The sequence below is a fragment of the Ursus maritimus genome, unplaced genomic scaffold (assembly GCF_017311325.1).
Source record: "Ursus maritimus isolate PB19 unplaced genomic scaffold, ASM1731132v1 scaffold_13, whole genome shotgun sequence".
NCBI classification, from domain to species: domain Eukaryota; kingdom Metazoa; phylum Chordata; class Mammalia; order Carnivora; family Ursidae; genus Ursus; species Ursus maritimus.
The window spans coordinates 43418894-43440058 of NW_024423675.1; the positions used below are offsets into that span (position 1 = coordinate 43418894).

The following is a 21165-nucleotide window of genomic DNA, read 5'->3' on the forward strand; positions in this document are numbered from 1 at the left end:
TGATGTAGGAACATGTATATTAACAATTTTATTGGCAATTAGAAATTTCAGGGAGTATACCATAAATTCCTGTATCGGAAAAATTTATAATCTGACGGAAATGAGAGAACATAAAGGCATTCTCAATGGTTTAAAGGAAACAGTACATTGTATGGTGACCAACATAACATAATTTTAAAAAATCAAGGAAACAGTACAACCATATAAAATCCAAAAACCTAATAATCTAAAAATCATTCTTGCAGACTATGTACACACAGAATTATCAGCCACGATCTTTTTAGGAAAAGGCTAAAAGGAGTCCAGTTTTCCTATGTACAACATCACTCACACTCTGGGAGAGGACCATGCTGTCTCCTAGGCAAATCCACACATATGTAAGATCATCTGACAATAAACAGTCACAAATATAATTTACATATTGTTCAATAAAAAGTGGAATGTGAGAAATACACTGAAGGCAGCTTCCCTTTCTTCTAGGTCGTGAGGAGTGAGATCGTGCAAATAACGTAGCTATCCTGTGTCAGGTGCATAAAAAGCTCTTGATAAAGCTAGCTGTCATTATCATTATTTCTGGATGTTTGAATAAGTAGAGGCATAGAAGAGACAATGTGGAAAAGCCTATGGCATAAAGGCTTCACTGAGGTTGGGGAATCATGATTTAGAAAGAGAAATGGGACAGAATTTTGGAAATGATGGCATGTATGTTGTCATGGAAACAGGGAATGTGAGGCTTTTGTGACGCCTCAAGGGTGGGTCCATCTGGCTAAGAAGAAGAGCCAGATCTGGTGAGGTAAGGAAAGAGCAGAGGAGCGGTTCNNNCCAGCCAACTGGCCATCATTCTTCATCCCAAGATCAACACGGGGGCAAAGGGGAACTGACACGGTCTTTGGCTTAGAGCAGTATGTAGGATTTTTGAGTGTTTAAGGATAACAGAAGAGTAAATAAAAAGCTATAGAGGAAGGAATGGTGCTGGGTAATTTTGAAAGCCATAATAATATATACAAAATAGTACAAGGGGCCCTTCAGTACTTCACAAAAGGAAAAAAAAAAGAACACGTACACATTTAGAAAGAAACATTACATGCCTGGGTCCACATGCATGTATGTACACATATGCTAAGTCAAAAGAGTAATACTGCAGCAAGGCCTCGCGTTTCCGAGAGAAAGAGGACGTTACTAAGAAGTAAGGAAGTCTGGGAAGATCAGCAGAGAAGGTGGAGCTCAAGATAAGCCAAGGAGGACAGACTCCTTCCAAAGGCAAAGCAGGAAGGTGGATATCCAAGTTAGAGGATCAGAAACACCAAAGGCCCCTTCAGGGAACAACACACATTATCATCAGGGGCTAGAGAAGACAGTTCATTTAGGGAAGTATAAAGGAGAGGGTTAAAGAGGTATATGAAAAAGATCTTGAATTTAATCATTAGACTAAGAAGAAAGTTCATTTTGGCATGTACCAATAATTTTAGAAAGTTATTTGGGGCCTTACTGGCGAGGGCCCTGAATGCCAAAATACTTTGTTTTGTGAGCAGTTGGCAGTCAAAATGTTTTTTAAGGTGAGCAATATACATAAAGAAGTATCAGCACACATTGGGACAATGTAATAGCAAAGGCTGGGAACACCCTCAATGTCTATCAGCTAGAAACTGGTTGAGTAAACCATGGTATGTCTGTTCAATGGAATACAAATGCAGCTGAACAAAGAACGTGGAAGTTCTTTATGCAGCGATATGGAAAGATCTCCAAGATATACTGCTAAGTGAAAAAAAGAAAAGTAAAGAATGGTTCCTAACCTATGCTCCTACTTATGTATCAAAGGGAGAAAAAGAAAATGTTCATTCATAAAATCTCTCTAGAGGAAGATACAAGAATCTAGTAATAGTGGTTCCCAGTGGAGGGGGAGCTGGCTGGGTGGGGGCCAAAGATGAGAGAATGACTTTTCACTAGATATCCTTTTGCACTTTTAAATGTTTTTATCAGGGGAACGTGTTACCCAAGAAAGACAAATATATAAAAGGTAAATCTTGTTAAAGTTTAAAAAAAATACTAATTCGATGGTAGTATTTAGCATCGGAGGGAAAAGAGCATTTAGGTGGCACTGCAAAAGTACAGGGACGTCAAAATAAGGGCTTGGACGATAGTGGTGCACAGGGGACAGAAATCATGAGACGGATGAGTGACATTGCGGAGGAAGATTCAAAGTGGCTTTTCCACAGGTGTTTCATAGGTAGTTAGTGCATCTCTCTTTCTCCACCCCCTTCCCCTGCGTGCTATCTCTCTCTCTCTCTCTCTCTCTCTCACACACACACACACACACAATCATTCATGAAAAAATAACTTACAAAAAGGCTGGATAATCACAACGCCAGGAACACAGTATGCAGAATTTTCCAAACTTGATTTATGGAGCATCTCTTCAGAGAAGCAAACCACAGTCTTTCAGACACTGCTCTCTTGTAATAGTTAACACCCCCCACCCCTGCCTCCCTCTAAGTAACAAGGGAATGCCCTTCTCTTCTTCCTCTACCACACAATATCCCCTGTGCATTGCATAAGACGTCTGTGCTTTGTGAAGGTGCCTTCAATGACACCCATCTTCCCAAAAGAAATAGATGATGTCCTTATTTCTGCCACCATTACCCCCATACAGACCTCTATGACAGCAACACATGTACCGATTGCAAACATGTCATCACATGACTCTCCCATTCCACATCATGAGCAACACGGATGTTTTATTCATCTTCATACCCCACTGGTTGCCTAGTAAATCAAATGGCATACAGTAGGTGCTCAATAAAAGCATGAAGACATGAATAAGTTAATGAAAGTATAAAATACTGGCCTATGAATCACTGTAGAATTGTGTAAGTCCTGGCTCTGCTCCTGACTAGCCATCTGTCATTTCTCCTCTCTCTAATGTAACACACTAAGAGTTGGGTTGAGTGATTGCCTGTCTCTTCCAACTCTGTGTTCTAGCATTTGCTTTTGGTTAAAGGCCTATCATAATGAGCACTGTCCTTGTACCACAGGAAGGAGAGATGCCTTCATGCCCAGCACAGGAGCTCCCCTACCAGCATCTGTCTCTTGGTGCACCGGGCGCAGAAATGGAGGTAGTAATTAAGGGAGCAGCGAGGAACACTGAGCAGGCTCAAGGCTCCCTCTGCTTGGCACTATAGAAAATAAGCTGCTGCTGGCTTACAACCAACATGCTACATCTTCCTGAAGCATGGCTTGTTGGGATAACAAGCCTCTGACATGTCTTCTTTGCTTTCATTTCATTTTGCAATATAACAGATTTGGAAACAGTATTAAAATCATCCCACGAAAAATCTCCCCATGAAATATGAAGTGTGTGTGAGAGCTCTGCTGAACCAGAGACAGGACAGAGTGCCATGATTTACAAATCAATGGTCTGTTATCAAGTAAGCAAGACGCTTATGGGAAGGTCTACAGGCAGCACTTCCTATTAAACGGGCGCGGGTTTATTGCTTCCGGTTCACTACTAAGTTGTTAAACTACTTTATAGGGTCATATTTTCAAATGATTTTTTCCCCTAACATTTACGGAGTGTGTAATTTATACTACTAAGTTAGCTGCTATTTAGAAGTACTGAAAAGAACCCAATAAAAATTCACCGTTAAACTAAAAAAATCATAGGATCTACTGAATTCTTATTAACTATTGCTTATGTTTTGTAGAAGCTAAATGAATATAAGTTATTCTCTTGAAGGAGACAGAGTTTACTCACAGTTTATGATGTAACCTTACATGACACATCCACTCTGAAGAAAAAAGGGCAATTTGTGCATTTCAACTCATACAACTCATACAAATAAACAGCAGACAAGACCTCATAAGGTATCTACCTACCCAGGCAGACTAGTGAATGTTAATGTGTATGAAACCCACTGAAGGAGAAAAAAAGGAGGAAGGGGAATCAATTTAAGACACAACTGCTGCATTTCACATCATTGCATAAAACTTCATCTAAAGTGCCTCAAAGTAAGACAAGAAAATAAACTTCAGTTCCTTCCCAGTGAAATGTTTTGAGGATGCATTACCTCACCGCAGCTTCAAACTTGTCTGAAGTCTTTAGGGGCCTTCTGGTCAGCGCACCCCCTGCCTGTACCGAAAAACCGAAAAATGTTTTTTCCCCCCATTCTCCAGTACCCTTCGATAACCAAAGAGGGAAGAAGACAAAAGAGACAATCTAATCTAGCTCTCTTTGCGAGGGAAGACAAAGACCACTTTTGATAGCTATTTGGGACAATATAACTTCGAAGGGGTCATTTTCAGGATAAATAAATGGAGTATCTCCAAAATTGGAAAGTGTTTGTGCCTAGAATTTAGGTAATTACAGCCAGGGGAAGGAAGTGGGAACAGCTGGTGTGGGGTTGCCAAGTTAAATTGATTCAGGGTGGGAGAAGCAGAACTAGCAAGCAGGATCTCCGTTTCCTGAAGGAAAAGGAGCAGGCTGGGAGTTCCCGGCTGGGAAAGAATGTGGCCCCCAGCTGGTGACCTTCTGGGTCCTCCCTTCTAGTCCCTCTTCCTGTCCAAGGGGAACTGGGCAAGTTTTCCACCAAAGTTGGGTAAAAGAGGAATATTTCTTATGCTCCCCAGCTCCATTCTCTTACCTAACTTCAAAACAAGACTAGGAAATATTAGAAGGGCTGTTGTGAACACCCTGGGCCTCACTGAGGAGGCGGGACTCATCCTTACTCACGAGCCAGCTTAGGAAGAAGACTCCAACACAGGTGTCACAGAACCAGCCCGTGTTTAAAGTTAGGAAACGCATATACTTGTGCTTACACATTATGCTTGTATAAAAGCTCAAGATAAAAAAAAACAACAAAAAAACCCAAAAAACAAACAACAACAACAACAACAACAAACCCTTCAATAATCTAACAAGAATCCAGAGAATTATAATTTTACAGGACATATGAAATCAGCATGCAGACTTAGAAGTACACGCTATGACAAGTCAGACAATATGGGGTTTGCCCTTCTCTGACACCATGTCCCTCTAAGTCACTGTATCTCTCTGGGTTTATTTCTTATCAGTAAAGAAAGTATCTTTTATCTGCCTAATCTATGTAGTAAGTACCTAATTTGTCTATCTCCTTGGATTATTTTTAAAGAACAATTGAAATAGGCTTATGAAAGTACTTTAAGCATTTTAAAGACATACACAGTATAAGTATTAATATTATCAAGGCAAACAACCCCAATTTGGTTCCTATTTTACCAGATCTAGAGACACTGTATACCTGTATTGTTTTGTGATCAGGGGTGAGAACATCTAATTGGACCAGATTATTCAAATGCAGTTATTTCTTAAAAAAAAAAAAAAAATCAGCATTTGAAACACCATCACTAAAAGAGCCCGTTAAGAATCATCAATTTTTAACAGTATGGCAGTTCCTCAAAAAATTAAAAATAGAATTACCATATGATCCAGCAATTTCACTTCTGGATTGAGAGAATTGAAAGCAGGCTCTCAAAGAGATATTTGTTCACCCATGCCCCTAGCAGCGTTATTCACAATAGCCAAAAGGAAGAAGTAACCTAAATGTCAATCAGTAAGTGAATGGATAAAACAAAATGGTATATGCATACAATGGAATATTATTTAGCCTTAAAAAGGAAGGAAATTTGGATACATGCTATACCATGGGTGAAACTTGAGAACTATCATAGTTGTTCATTCAAACAGTTCTGTGGTCCTTATGATGCCTTATCTGCAGGTGCAGAGAGACCCAATCTCCTTTAGAACTTATTGTGAAAAATTGGATATTAAGTCTGTTTTTCTGATATTTATTCAATTCCATTTAAAGCAAATTAGGATCGTTATGAAAAGAGTAGTGATGTCCTTGTTGTCAATTTCAGTGATTGTGCCAGTTTCTAGTAAATTGGTGAGGCCATGAGGATAATTTTTGGTACAATTACCTTGAAAGAGCAAGAAGGAATACTTCTCTACACACAAGATAGGTGTCTGAAAGCCTCCTGACTCCCACCCAAAGGGGCAAGGTTTGCCTGAATTCTGTTCCCTTTTGTTCATTATAAATAAATGATCCTTCTGTGCAAGTTGATCTCTGTGGCACACCAATCCATCACCCAATTTAGGTCCTTGTAGAATGCATCCTTGAAATTTTTACTGAAATTTATGTGGAAAATGTGATTTACTGTACAGCTTTCGGTTCACTACTAAATTGTTAAACTACAGAGTCATATTTTCCAATGATTTTTTTCCTAACATTTACTGATTGTGTAATTTATACTACTAAGTTAGCTATTTAGAAGTACTGAAAAGAATCCAATAAAAATTCACTTAAACTAAAAAAAAATATCAGAAACCATTGGTAAGATACAAATGTTGATTTCATACACAATTCGAATTAAAACGAAATTCCTCATAGTAATTAACTTTGACAAGGGAGGTAAAACTTTAAGAAGAGGAACTGGGGATGTAAGAGGGGAAAAATTGATGGGTTTAAGAACACTATAGAATCTGACTAGATTCACCAGATACAAGTGGTGTTACAAATGCTGGTTTGTGTACCTAAGATTTCATGCTAGTCAGATCGCAATCTAGAAAATACTAGATGCACTGAGGCAGAGTAAGAGTTTCCACCATCACATAAATGTGTGATATACTCAGGGAGATAGGGAAGGAGTAAGCATGTAGATAGATTGCTGCAGAGAACAGTCTATTAAGGAAAATCCCATCTGTAAAATAACTCTTCAAGCAATGATTACCGAGAAAAATACAACTAAATTTCTTAAAAAGGGAATAATCTCACATAATCATTACTTTTCAGCACAAGCTCTGTCACCACTAACTGATATGCATATCAATCTCTAAGATATATTTATTCTGTAGTAGATAACATGGGAATAAAGCCCATCTTGGTGCAGAAAGATCCAAATGCATCTGAGCCTTTTTAATCACAGTTAGAACACTAGGAAAAAGGGGCGCCTGGGTGGCACAGTCGTTAAGCGTTTGCCTTTGGCTCAGGGTGTGATCCCAGGGTCCTGGGAGCAAGCCCTACATCAGGCTCCCTGCCCCACTGGGAGCCTGCTTCTTCCTCTCCCACTCCCCCTGCTTGTGTTCCCTCTCTCGCTGGCTGTCTCTCTCTCTGTCAAATAAATAAATAAATAAAATCTTAAAAAAAAAAACACTAGGAAAAAGAAATTAAAAACGATTTGGGGATTCAAATGCCCAAAGTATGTGTAAATTATCCTGACAGACATAGGAAATAACAAACGATCGCAGACTTCTTCCTTAAAAAAAGAATTAATTGTGAAATATTTCAATTATATAAAAAGTATAGAAATGATCACACACCCATGTATATACCACCTTGACTCAGAAATCTAATATTACAGGTAAACTTGAAGACTCTTGTCTCCCCCCAACCCCCCGCCGGTTCTATTCTACACCTATCCCCCAAGGTGGTAACTATTCTGAATTTGACGTTTGTGATTCCCATGCATACGTCAATCCTCTATAACACAAATAGGAATAAAAGCACCGTCTTGCATGTGATTAGATTTTGTATGGATGGTATCATACTGCAAACATGCTTCTGTAATTCGTTTTTGCTCTCAACACTGTTTTTGAGATATATTGATAGTGACACTTAAAGCTCTAGTTAACTCATTTTAAGTGCTCTATAATGTTCCACTAAATGACTATACCAGAAGGTATTTGTTCATTCTCTTGTTGATAGGTATTTACCAATTCCTTTGGGGGGGGGTTATTACAAACAATGTTAATATAACATTCTTGATTAGATCTTCTTCTGCATGCCAGAGACTCTCCTCGCAGTACACATCCAGAGACAGAGCTGCTGAGGGTTGGTGCCCTGCTCATCTGACAATATTAGGTGTTGCCAAATTGCTCTTTGGAAGTACTGCCAATATCCCCTCCCACCAGCAATGCCTGTTTCCCACTCTCCACAGCCTCGTCATGGGCATTTGGAAGGGCTTTTAACTGTTGACTATCTGATGGTGTGCCATGCTATTTCCTTGTTTTGTTTTGCTTTGTTTTCATAAGCAGCATTGTCTAAAGTGAGTGGGGAGTGGCCTAAAAGGAAGAAAGGGAGCTGAAGAAGGGAAAAGGGGGAAGAATCTCAGGAACCAGAGCTGCAAGCTGTTGTTAAACAGGAATTTCTGATGATAGTAGAAATGGCTCATTAAAATAATTTCCACACTCTACACAACAGCCGTTCACTTCCCTCAAGTCCTTTCTGATGTCAGATGCATTCTGTGTGTCTGCCTCACAGCTCATTGGTCAGTAGTGTCTAGACTTAACTCTCCCATTTACTGAGGGACCCAAGTGGAAGTCTGATCATTTCTGTAATGCATGAAGTTAATCTGAAAAAAACTGTTTCTGCCATTTCTTATTTTCAAGGAAATATAAGTCTTAGCATAGAGTCCCATTCACAGGCACCTAAGAAGTTGTCATGATATTTATTTAAAGAAAACTGTGAAAATGTTGTTGTTAACACGCTAAGGGGAATAATATCAACTTCTCTTTCTCAATGCGCATGATCTTTTTTTTTTAAATTAATATTTAAAAAAAATTAAACATTTCATTCTTCTAAGATAGTACTTGTGATTTCGAACGGACACAAATCTTATTGCGAGTATGTGATTTAATTAGATTCTCAATATCCTTTCATACGAAAACTCAGACATGGCTTTCAGGTACTTTATGGTTCCTATCAATTATTTTTTAGGAGCTTAAACTTTGAAGTTTTTTCCTATGATTTTGTCCAGAGAATTTGCTGCCAATGAGAAACTGCTCTCTTCAACAAAGAGCAGCAGATGAAATTAAACTGATACAGCCGTACTTTCTAGATGTCCAAAGAATCAACCTAAGGGAAGCTAGCTATGTGACAAGAATAGCATTCTCATTCTGTCTTTGCCCTATGAAAACAGGGAGATGCTCTGTTTTAATTTTATTAGGCTAATGTATACAGAATATCTTACGTATAATAACTCCTGTTCTGCCTTATTTCACAACAATTTTCTTTTCTATTGGTAGAAGGCAGGGATTACACCTATAATGAACTGCAAGAGAAATTAATAAAATTAAACACACACACACACACACACATTTTTTTCAATAGCAGAGGACCAGAAAAATTTCTAGGGCTCAGGGGAAATTGTTAGACTGAAAAATATACTTTCTATTCCAGAGACCTTTGTCCTCTGCAACAAGACACTTATTTGGGCTAGGAACAAGCTTAAAAAAAAAAAAAAAAAAAAAAAAAAAAGGCCAAAGCTGAAGTTAATGGAAGGAGGGAAAGAAAAGAAAGGATGAGTATTGCATGGAACAACTCTGGGGGGGCAGACATAGTTGATGGGTTTTCTAAATGAACACACCGAGCAGGGAAAGTCGGATATCCTTCTAACTAGAAGAAATTGCAATAAAGTTTAGTGGTTCAGAGGGTGGGCTTTGGAGTCAGGCAGACCTAGGCTTTACTTTACTAGCTATATCACCTACGGAAAATGATTAAATTTATTTGAGCCTTAGTTTGCAGTTCTATAAAATAGTGATATAATAGGACATAATATACCCCACAGGGATGTTCTTAGAATTAAATGTGAAAATGTTTGTGGGGAAAGCACAGAGGAAGTGTTCAGTTACAAGCAGCTATTATATACTAGATAAATGAGTATATTTAAGCTGGACTAGCCTTTTTAAAGAACTACTGTATTCACATACCAGTAACACTTCTAAACAAAGGCTGGCAAAAAGCAATTAAATAAATGGGTGTATTTATGCCATACAAATTTCTGATACGATTAGCTTCAACCCTTTCTCTCAAATATAATTTTAATTCAGTTTTTAAAAATTTCCCCAGGAAAGAATAGTCAGAAATGAAATCACCAGATACCAGCAGGGCAAGAATAAAAAGAGGGTAGAGTGAAAAATGTCTAACACAACACTGCTTGCTTAGAATTCTTAATGTAAAGAAAAGAGTACAATAAAAAGAATAAATAAAATTACCTCATTCCTTTATCACTGCTAATACATGTTGTAAGTAGTAGCAAATAAAAATGTTTAATTAGAATACAACGTCACAAAACTTTATGATGCATCACTTAAAGTGGTAAATCCAAGGTAAAATACAGTAGGGGCGGCTTAAAGAACTGCCCCAGGTTAAAAAAACAGATTGAGACAGAGTAGGCAAATATCCTGGGACTATTTCAGAGTATTCTGGAAAGGGATAGCCTATCAATGCCCATTTACTGCCTGGCATGCAGTAAATGTATTTGCTAAACGTAATTATAGATTTCTCAGAAAAAGCCATATAAGCTTTAGATACTCAGATAAAAACAAAATGTTACTTTTTTTTTGGCATGGTCATGGAGTTAGAGATCTTCATATAACCATTACTAAGCCATTAGATATATGCCTCTGGGTTTGAGGGCTCCACGTCCCAAGGTTGGCTTTGATTTGAAAACTGGAAGATATAGATGAGAAAAAGCCACATAAAGCTAGCTGGAAGTTTCACAAAGGAAATGGATGGCATCAGGTTCAGCATGAGTTTCACTGAACTGTTAGATGCTTTTCAAAGAATCACACAATGATTGCACTGCCAAAGCATTTTAGACAATCTTTCTGGACGGAAGAAATACCTTCATATCATTATGTTCCTATCCTGGAGAGAATGACATGGGGCATGCTGAGTTTTGTAGACAAATATAGTAGGTTCTTATTTCCCCTTTCCCTAAGTTATCATGTTATTGAAATCATTTCCCAATGAAGAGGATGGCAGTTTGCTGATGATATTCGGAGAGAGAATGTCTATTCAGAGTCCTTTTAGTAGGAGACAGATTTCCAGTTGAAGACAGGTGTGCCCAATGAAACCCCCAATAGTGACACAGCTCGGGGCCTCACCATACTCTCTGCAACTTCCAGGTCTTTCTCCGGTGGGCAGCGTGCTCGGGAGACTTCCTAGTAACACAGTCTCCTCAGCGGCAATTCGAACTGCAGCTCAGAACTCAAAACTAAAGTTTTCCTACCTGTGTATCATCAAATTTCTACATTGAATTCTAGATAAACCTCACAACGCCACTGTAATTGTTGGCTAACTACTGGACTGGGAAAAACAAGCTTTCATAAACGTAAGCCCCTTGCACTGCTTTGGATGGCAGAGAGACTGGTGTCTCTCGAACTCCGGTAGCTAGAGTATTTAGTAAACAGGTCAGGTACCTTCAGTGACTGCAGAGAGTCTGAATTATTATCACAGTAGAGGATGATGTTGTTGGCCATGCTGAAACTTTCTCTCACTCCGAGGTGGTAAAACAAGGATGGCTGGCGGAAGGCATCGCTCATCTCCACCACAGCAATATCTGCAAACAGAAAACAGAGTCCCCCAAAAGATGACACCTAAATAATGCCCAGTAAGCACATTTTGGTTGCAATGACTTAGTATTCAAAGAGGAAATGAGGAAACAATAGGGATTTTCCCTCCTCACTTACCACTGAATTTTGAATTTGCAGCTCTACCCGGAAGTGGTTTTAGAAAATGTAGCAAACCTGCATTTTTTTTTAAACATGAAGGGGATCATATCATTACTGGAAACTTAAGCAAAGTCTGCAATGGTGGGATGCTGGGGCTAATGCTCTCTGTTAAATTCCAACATTAAAACAAGTTAACTAAGTTTCCAGAAACAGATCCATGGGAAGCTGCAATAAGCAATAAACATAAAATGATATTGTAAAAAAGCAAATAGAGGGGCATCTGGGTGGCTCAGTCAGTTAAGTGGCCGACTTTTGATTTCAGCTCAAGTCATGATCTCAGGATCGAGAGATGGAGCCCCCAAACTCAGCATGGAGTCTGCTGAAGATTCTCTCTCTCCCTCTGCCCCTCCACCCCCAAATAAATAAATAAATATTAGAAAATAAAAATAAAAAAGGAAATAGGTAAGATTATGAATTAATCCAGGGCTGCATTTTATAACTAATCAATTAATTATTATTAATATCCAGCAAGTCACTAGCAAGTGACTCAAGAAAAAAAGAAAGCAAAGGTATAGAAAATTATGACTGAGAAGGAAAATATAACCACAGATAAAAATTTACCAAAGCTCAGAGATGACTAACACCAAGGTAGTATAAACCTGATACCAATATTTGACTCTAATGTCAAAAAAATGAAATATAGGTTAGTCTCAAACTCAATTCATACATGGACAAAAAAATAAAAGAAAAATGAAAAAAAGTGTACCAAGCATTACACTATAAGGAAACTAGATCATGAGTTTAAAATTTATTTGGGAATGCAGGGACAGCTCAATGGGGAAAAAAAAAAAATCATCCACATCTCCACAGATGCCCCAAGTCCTTTAATTAAAATTAAAAACCCATTTCTTATTAAAAATGATTGCAAAATAAAAATAGAAGAGCACTCCTTTAACATAAAAAATAATATATATTCTGGGGCACCTAGGTGGATCAGTCAGTTGAGCACCTGACTCCTGATTTTGGGTTCAGGTCATGATCTCAGGGTTGTGAGATTCAGGCCCATGCCAGGCTCCGGCTGGGTGTGGAGCCTGCTTGGGATTCTCTCTCTCTCCCTCTGCCCTTCCACCCCCCTGCTCTCTCTCAGTCTCTCTCTAAAAAAATAAAATAAAATAAAATAATATACATATATATTCACAGCAACTGCCAAATTTGTGTTTATAAGTATTCCATGTAAATCAGGAAAAAGACAAGGCAGCCAATTATTCCTACTACTAGTTGGCTTTCTGAAAATCCCAGATAATGCAATAAGATTTCACAAAGTAAGGAGATGTAACACTATAAAATAAAATACACAATTGCCATTACTTGCAGATGTTTTGGTTGTCAACCAAGAAACCCCAGTAGAATCAACTAAATAACTATTATAAGCAATAATATAATTTAATAAGGTGTTGAGAGGCAAAGTTATCATGAAAACGAAGAGCTCCCTTTGTAATCATAATAAGTGTCTGGAAAATATAATAGCAAAACAATTCCAATCACAATTACAATGAAAATGTTAACATACCTTATGACAAATTTAACAGACGATGTTAATTTGTTAAACATATTTGCAATATGTGACAGATGAAAGGTTACTATCACTATAAATCATCTTATTGGTCAGTTCAGAACAAATAAGCAACCTTAAAGACATTACAATAGAAAATTAGGCTATGGACATGGGCAGGCAAATTCACAAAAGAATAACTAAAATGGTAAATATACAAAGAAACTCTATACCTCACTACTAATAAATGCACATTAAGCAAACTCTAAAGTGCCAATTTTTTTTGTCTAACAAGTAGTCAAAAATATTAAAGAATGCCCAATGGAGGTGCAGAGAAATGACACTCCGACATGCCAAGGAGAATGTTGAACTTCCCAGGAGACCTCAATCCTTCAAGTTATGCACACTTGAAGACCCAATAGCTCCATTCCTAAGAATTTACCCTAAGAAAATTCCCATAAATGTGGCAGGTTTACTTCTAAGTATGTCAACTGAAAGTTTTTTTTACAATAAAAATGGAAAATACCTAAATATCCATTAATAGGAAAATGGTTAGATAGGTAGGTTGGCAGATAGGTACACAGATGAGATTCAAATAATGGTTTATTATGCATCATTGAGAACTATATTGTTGACTATGTACACCTGAAACTAACATAACACTGTATGTTAACTACGCTGGAATTAAAATAATTAAAAAAAGAAAACTATATGGTAGAAGAATATTTATCAATGGAGGTAAACTCCAGGTATATTTAGTAAAAAAAAATTAAGATATAATACATTATAACATATGTATTCTATATGAATATATATATGTGAATGAAGAAATGTCTGGAAGGTTGTACACCAAAATGTAAACCATGATAACAGCTGTGTAATGGGATTGTGCATTATGTTTTCTTCCTTATTCCATATATATATATTTTTTTTTTACAATTTCTCTTATGAACATTGATTTCCTTCCTTATTCCATATATGTGTGTGTGTATATATCTTTTTTTTTTTTTTTACAATTTCTTATGCACATTGATTACTTTTATAGTTTAGGAACCCACCCAAATAAAAGAAAAACAACACTAAACACCCGAGTGACTGACTGTAAAACCAAACTGCAACACAAAAAAAATAATGCAGACTCTCGTGAAGCTGTTTGATGCATCTGGCCTTGTCTAATGAACGTGAGATTGGAATTCACATTCTGTGAAGGAGACATAAATCAGATCAAACAGAGGCTGAAGACACAGAGGATTTAGTGAGGTTATGAAAGAGCCAGTCAGGTCAAAGGAGCTTCAAAAGATTTTTTCCCCCCAAGGCTAAAATGACTTACGGGCTCTATAATACACATAAACAGTTTTCTTTTGGGGTCCTTAACATTTCTACATCAAAAATCAACACATGAGAAACTGAGTCATTGCATCCCACCTACACGCCCCATCTGCCTCCCGCGCCCACGCTGCTTCCTCCTCCCACAGACGCCAGCCACTCGCCGTCAGTCACAGCTCTTGAAAATCAAGAGACAGCGTAAAATGGGGCCGAAAGAAACCAAACGAAACAGTAGTTGACAAAAAATAAATGACAGCCATGCAAAGAAAAATACTAGCTAAGTTAGAGTCATCACAACAAGAGGGGAAACAGGTGATTTCCAGAGAATGGGCTCCTGGGATTTGACCCTAAAATTAATAAAGGCACAGCAGACGGTGCTCGGAGTAAGAGAGAAACTAGACATTCAAAATAAACGGTACAAGCAAAATAAGGCACATTCATCAGGGCTGAACGTCTAGGCAGGAAAAGAGCTCCATTTTTGGATGCTGTGTAGAACATTAAAAATGCTTGTCTGTATAATTTGAAAATACTGAATACAGTAGGACAACTCAGAAAAAGACTGACTTTTTTCCACTTCAGGTTCAGATGACTGATGGGTTCTAACAGATTTATATTCTTTTCTAAATGTATTTTTTAATTTCCATGGAGTAAAATGTCCTCTTCTGTCTTCTCTGGTGAAGTGATCGAAGTCTGGGCCTCATTTCTTAAATTGTTGAATCCGTTTTCTTGTTGTCGAGGTTTGTGGGTTCTTTGTATTACCTAGATATTTCTCCTTTGTCAAATAATGGGATTTGCAAATACTTTCTCCAGGTTTGTGACTTGTCTTTCCAATCTGCTAACAGTATTTTTAGAAGAAGTTTCTAACTTTAAGTCCAATGTACCAGCTTTTTCTTTTATGATTGTGCCTTAAGGTGTGGTATCTTAAAAAAACCTTTGCCTAACCCAAGGTCACAAAAGTTGTCTCCCATGTTTTCTTCTAGAAGTTTTATAGCTTTATTTTTCACATTTTGGTCTATGATCCATGTTAAATTAATTTTTGTAAATGATGTGGGGTGTAGGTCAAGTTTCATATTTGTTGTAAACACTCTCCTCTCTCCGTTGAATTGCCTTTGCTTCTTTGTCAAACACCAAGTGGCTACATTTGTGTGGGTCTGTTGTTGGGTTATTCTGTTCCATTGATCTATGTGTCTATCTTTTGACAACACTACAGTTTTGATAATTGTGGCTTTATGGCAGGTATTGAAATTAAGCACTGTGCGTCTTCCAACTCTATTCTTCTGCTTTCAAAAGTGTTTAGTTCTATTTGCTTTCCTGTATAAGTTTTAGAATCATTGATAGCTGACAGCTATCAGTTGATAGCTACAAAAAAAAAAAAATCCTCCTGGGATTTTGACTGATATTGTGTATTAAATCTATAGATCATTTTGGGGAGAACTGACATCTTCATGTATTGAGTCTTTCCATCCATGAATATAGTATATCTCTCCATTTATTTAGGTCTTCTTTGATTCTTTCCTCAGTATTTTATAATTTTCAATACACAGTTTCTGCATGTATTTTGTTAAATTTATACCTAAGTGTTTCATTTTTTTTATGCCCTCGTAGATGGTATTCTTTCAAATTTCAAATCCCAGTTGTTCATTGCTAGTATGTAAAAATACAGTTGATTTTGGTATATTGACCTTGTATCCTGAGACTTTGCTAAGCTCATTTATTTGTTTCAGAAGCTTTTTTAAATTTGCACATGTTCTGGGATTTTCTACATGAGCAATCATGTCATTTGAAACTAGAAATGGTTTTATTTCTTCCTTTCTAATCCGTATGTCTTTTATGGTTTGGGGTTTTTGTTTTTGTCGTGTGTCTTGTTTTACCTGGTTATACTGGGCTGGGCTTCCAGTAACACAGCATTTTTAAAATAAGAACATTTCATTATTTAACAAAAATATCATCTTGTCATGGCTACCTCCTGACTCTGATGACTAGCTTCTCAAAAGTAGTAAAATAAACTGGTGAAAATTATCTTCCTTGTGAAATGATCTTAAATCATGTCTCAGATGCAAAAAAAAATGAGGTAATTATAATAAACAACCTGATACTCCACAATTCTTGAAACTCAGTCATATGAGTTACACTTTATCCACTTTATTTCACAAACATGTATTTAGTAATTACGATGTGCCAGGAACTATATGTTTATCAAATATTAACTCGATCTTCAGAATACTCCTTTGTGGTAGATAATATTATTATTTCAGGGAATGTATAAATAATCTGTCCAAAATCAGCTAGGAAGTAGTGGCACCACTTCTATCCCTTGAAGGATTTGACCCCAAGCAATCTAGCTGGAGAGGCCATCTTCTTAATTCTTCACTGAGCCACACCCTATACTTACAGGATATGGAGGTTCTCAAGATCACAGCATAAATTTAGAGGTGCAAAAAAGATTTGGGGACCAAAGCATATTTTTCTGTCATGTATTTGGTGACCAAATGAACTTAATAATTTTCTGATTGAGTTTTTATGGTAATATTGTGAGTAAAACTGCTCCACTTAAAAACTGAAGACTAAGTCTATTTAAAAATATAGACAAAGGTACAAAAATCTCTTACATTTTTACCTAAGGTATTGTTTTCTTTCCTTTCTTGCAACTGGGCTAATGTTAAATGGAGCACAAAATTAGGTTTACCAGGGGTTTATTAAAGCATAATAAATTTTTAGGGCAATAACATAAAACTGTTGTGCCTAATTGCATTTTGGTCATTAAATGGTGGTGGTTCATGGTCTGTTTCTTTTTTTTTAATTTAATTTTTCCTTTATAATACCATATCTGTTAGTTAAATATCTCATATGAGCTTCTGTTGCTTGTAAAAAACAGAGTTGAAGCAGAACATTAATGTTCAGCTACTTTTTATCTATTCAATGTTTTCCTTAGGCATTAGATCACTGATGACAAAGCAAGAGCCCAGTAGTGGTTTGGCTTGTACTACCGTCTACAAAGTACTCCAAAATTCCATTATCAGTGGAAACTACCCAAGTTATCACACAGACCTAGCCATTCGGTCAGGACAGGTTAATCCCCCCAGATGACCCACTAGTGCCAATTAAATTCTACAAATGTCCTGAGCACTTGTTATATAAAAAGTTTTGTTATTTGCTGTTATGAAAGTTAAAAGAAAAAATTAAGTGGATATGGTTTTTGCCAAGTCTTGTGGGACAGAAACATGAGTTGGCAAATACCAACATAGGGCAGAATATAGCCAGCACTGGGGATGTACAGAGCGTGACACTCAGGACAGAGAGACCGGCCCTGGTGGAAGGGATGATGGAAGCAGACTGGAAGAGGCATCAGCAGGCAGTGGAGTTGGAGTGGAGCACCTCACATTGCAGACAAAAAACAAAAGCCCTGTATATCAAAGGCACTGTAGGAAAAGGAAAGGGGCAAGGTACCTGGGGCTTGGTCAGAGCAATGAAGCAAACCTCAGCAGGAAACTGAGTCAGTTCCCAATGGAGTTCTGAATGGGTGAACCAATAGAGATCCCCTGAAGAGCAGACACTAACCCCCAAATGCTTATCCCGTCTTAGATTCTTAAGGGAAGTATATCTTGCATTTCATTGATTTTTTTTTAAAGATTTTATTTATTTATTCAACAGAGATAGAGACAGCCAGTGAGAGAGGGAACACAAGCAGGGGGAGTGGGAGAGGAAGAAGCAGGCTCATAGCGGAGGAGCCTGATGTGGGGCTCGATCCCAGAACGCCGGGACCACGCCCTGAGCCGAAGGCAGACGCCTAACCGCTGTACCACCCAGGCGCCCCTCATTGATTTTTTTTTTAAAGATTTTTTCTTTACTTACTAGAGAGAGAGAGAAAGAGAATGAGCATGGGGAAGAGCAGAGGGAGAAGCAGACTCCCCACTGAGCAGGGAGCCCGACATGGGGTTCAATCCCAGGACCCTGAGATCATGACCTGAGCTGAAGGCAGACGCTTAACTGACTGAGTCACCCAGGCGCCCCCTCCATTGATTTTTTTACATTATGAATAAATAAGGGCTAATTACAATGAATCTACTGTATGTAAATTACTAAAATGTTACTCATGAACTAGTAGTGCCCTGGTAGAGTCTCCAAGAGACTCGGATTCAGTTTACTAAAATTTGGCAGATGTGCAATGCTGGGGAATTGCAAAGCTCCTATTGCAGAGCTAAAATTGTTGTGATTTTCATGAAGGACAGAAGAATAATCTACCATCATTGTCTTGAATTAATCATGGTTTAGCAATTCCTGCTATGAATTACTACTCATGTACTTCATCAGTATTTTATTTTCCTGTACGTCAGTTAACCCTATCATGTTAATGATACAAATTTGTGTCAACAGTAAACATTTTGGCCCATAATTTCCTCATCACTAAACTCCATTAAATGTATGCATAATGATTCAAACATGAATCATTCTTATATTGCTAAAACATACATAATGTCCCCACCCCAGCCTAATTTACTTGTTTAATGCTTGTTTGATTATTACACAGAGGTGTTGATTTTTTTTTTTTTAACCTAGAAAGTGAGGACTGGGAGATAGGTGATCAGAGGTGATCAACCTCCAGAGCTTGGCTTTTAAAAATGTTGAGAGCCATGGCACCCATAAAAGGAAGGAAGGAGAAAAAGGGAGAAGCCTAGAGAAAGAAGAGACAAAAGAAAAGAAAAAGGGAGAAGTCGGGAGAGGAGAGGAGGGGGAAGCAGAACCAAACAAGATTGGTATTACAAAAACTAAAGTCCCCTTGCCCAGACAGCAGCCGCATGAATCCAGTTCACGGTGCTCCAGCTTCAGAGAATGTGAGGGGCAAATGAGCACATATCCACAGAAGGCACACATCCCAGAGCGGCCCAGAACCACAGCTCTCTGCCAGGAAGAGATCCAGCCTCAGAAAAGCACACCCCGGAAGTGAAAGGCTGGAAGGGGAACCTTCTCCCTCTCCAGGGGCCTTGAGAGGAGTGATGAACATGCAAATGACAGACAAGCCGCTTCAGGACTTCCAGGGCTTGAATCCTAATTACATTTCTGGATGGATGACCTTGGAAAAGACCTCACTTCACTGAGCTTTGGTTTCCTCAACTGTAAATGGAGAATAATCACAGGTATTTACAATACAAAGCTGTTATTAGGATTACATGTGCACTAGGCACAGCAAACTCTCAATATACGGTTATTACAAGGAGCTGTTAAGAAATATTAATGGGGGGGGGGCAGCTGGATGGCTCAGTCGGTTAAGCGTTTGCCTTTGGCTCAGGTCATGCATGATTCCAGAGTCCTGGGATCGAGCCCCATGTCAAGCTCCCTGCTAGTAGGGAGTCTGCTTCTCTCTTTGCCCTTCCCCCTACTCATGCTCACACATACACATACATACTCTCTCTCTCAAAGAAAGAAAGAAAAGAAAGAAATGTTAAAAGGAAGCCCTTTGAACAATTTAATATAAACATATTATTGAAGACAGTGCTAAAATGTAATATTCCCAATGAAGCCTCGTATGAATAATTACTCATAGAAATGAGTTTGAAGTCAAATTATGAAAACACACAAAGCCCACATAAAGAATATTGAATTGATTCTATAATCAATAGTGACCCATCCATATCTATGAGTTTTGAGAAGGGGTGTGGCAGGGTCAAAGTTTGGGAAAGGTAAACCTAGATTTTGTGGAAGGATGATAGACAAAACAGACTGGAAGCTGGGAGATTAGTGAGGAGTCATTTAAAGGACAATGTGCCCCTAAACTAATACAGAGAAAACATGGCAAAGAGTTCAAGAGGCTTTAGGGATTTGTTGGATGCAGGATACAGAAAGAATGAAAGGTGATTCTATTTCAAACTTGAATGGTTAACAATTATGGCTTGCCATTAACACAAGTGGCACAAGAAAAAATACTTTTTTTGATAGGAACTTGAGTTTGGATTGAGACACATTAAACGTGTGTGTGTGTGTGTGTGTGTGTGTGTGTGTATCTAACTGACAGCTGTCATTTTGAATCTCAGCAGAGATCAGAATCAGACAGTGAAGAGTCATGGTGATGTAACAGTTGAAGTAGCAGATGCAGATGAGATTGACAACTTAGACAACACAGAGAAAAATGGAAAGGCATCTACGATTCAGGAAATTCCTTCCTCATCATATACCCAAAAGAAACACAGCTCACCAAAATACATGTCATAAATGTTCATAACAGCACTATTTGCAAACCATCAATAGTAGAAGAAATAAAGTATGCTCTACAGAGACAATGGATACCATACAGCAGTGGGAATTAAAAAATCTATGATGCCCTGTGACAACATGAATGAATCTCACAGACTGTTCTGAGAACCTGGATACAAAAGAGTAGATATTTTATGATTCTGTTTATACAAGGTTCAAAATTTGGTATTAAAAGTCGAAACAGGGGCGCCTGGGTAGCGCAGTCGTTAAAGCGTCTGCCTTCGGCTCAGGGCGTGATCCTGGCGTACCGGGATCGAGTCCCACATCAGGCTCCTCCGCTAGGAGCCTGCTTCTTCCTCTCCCACTCCCCCTGCTGTGTTCCCTCTCTCACTGGCTGTCTCTCTGTCACATAAATAAATAAAATCTTTAAAAAAAAAATAAAAAAAAATAAAAGTCGAAACAGCAGATTCTTTGGTGGAGGACAGTGGCTGAAAGGGGACTCAGGGAGGTCTTCGGGAGAGCTGCTAAGGTTCTGCCTCTTGATCTGGGTGCTGGCAGTTCAGGCATGTTCACTTTGTGAAAATCAATGCATCTCTGGTTAATAATTTTGCCA

The 21165-nt window shown here is 38.1% G+C and overlaps 1 protein-coding gene across 2 annotated transcripts in view; it reads right to left on the bottom strand.

Moving 5' to 3' along the window:
- The window catches only part of MAP3K5 (mitogen-activated protein kinase kinase kinase 5), a 190874-nt gene that overhangs the window by 120817 nt on the left and 48892 nt on the right, over positions 1 to 21165 (bottom strand). For both annotated transcript variants that reach the window (XM_008691227.2, XM_040627839.1), the window contains exon 2: positions 11234 to 11373. In XM_008691227.2, coding sequence (XP_008689449.2) covers positions 11234 to 11373 — 140 coding nt within the window. The remainder of the gene's footprint in view (positions 1 to 11233; positions 11374 to 21165) is intronic.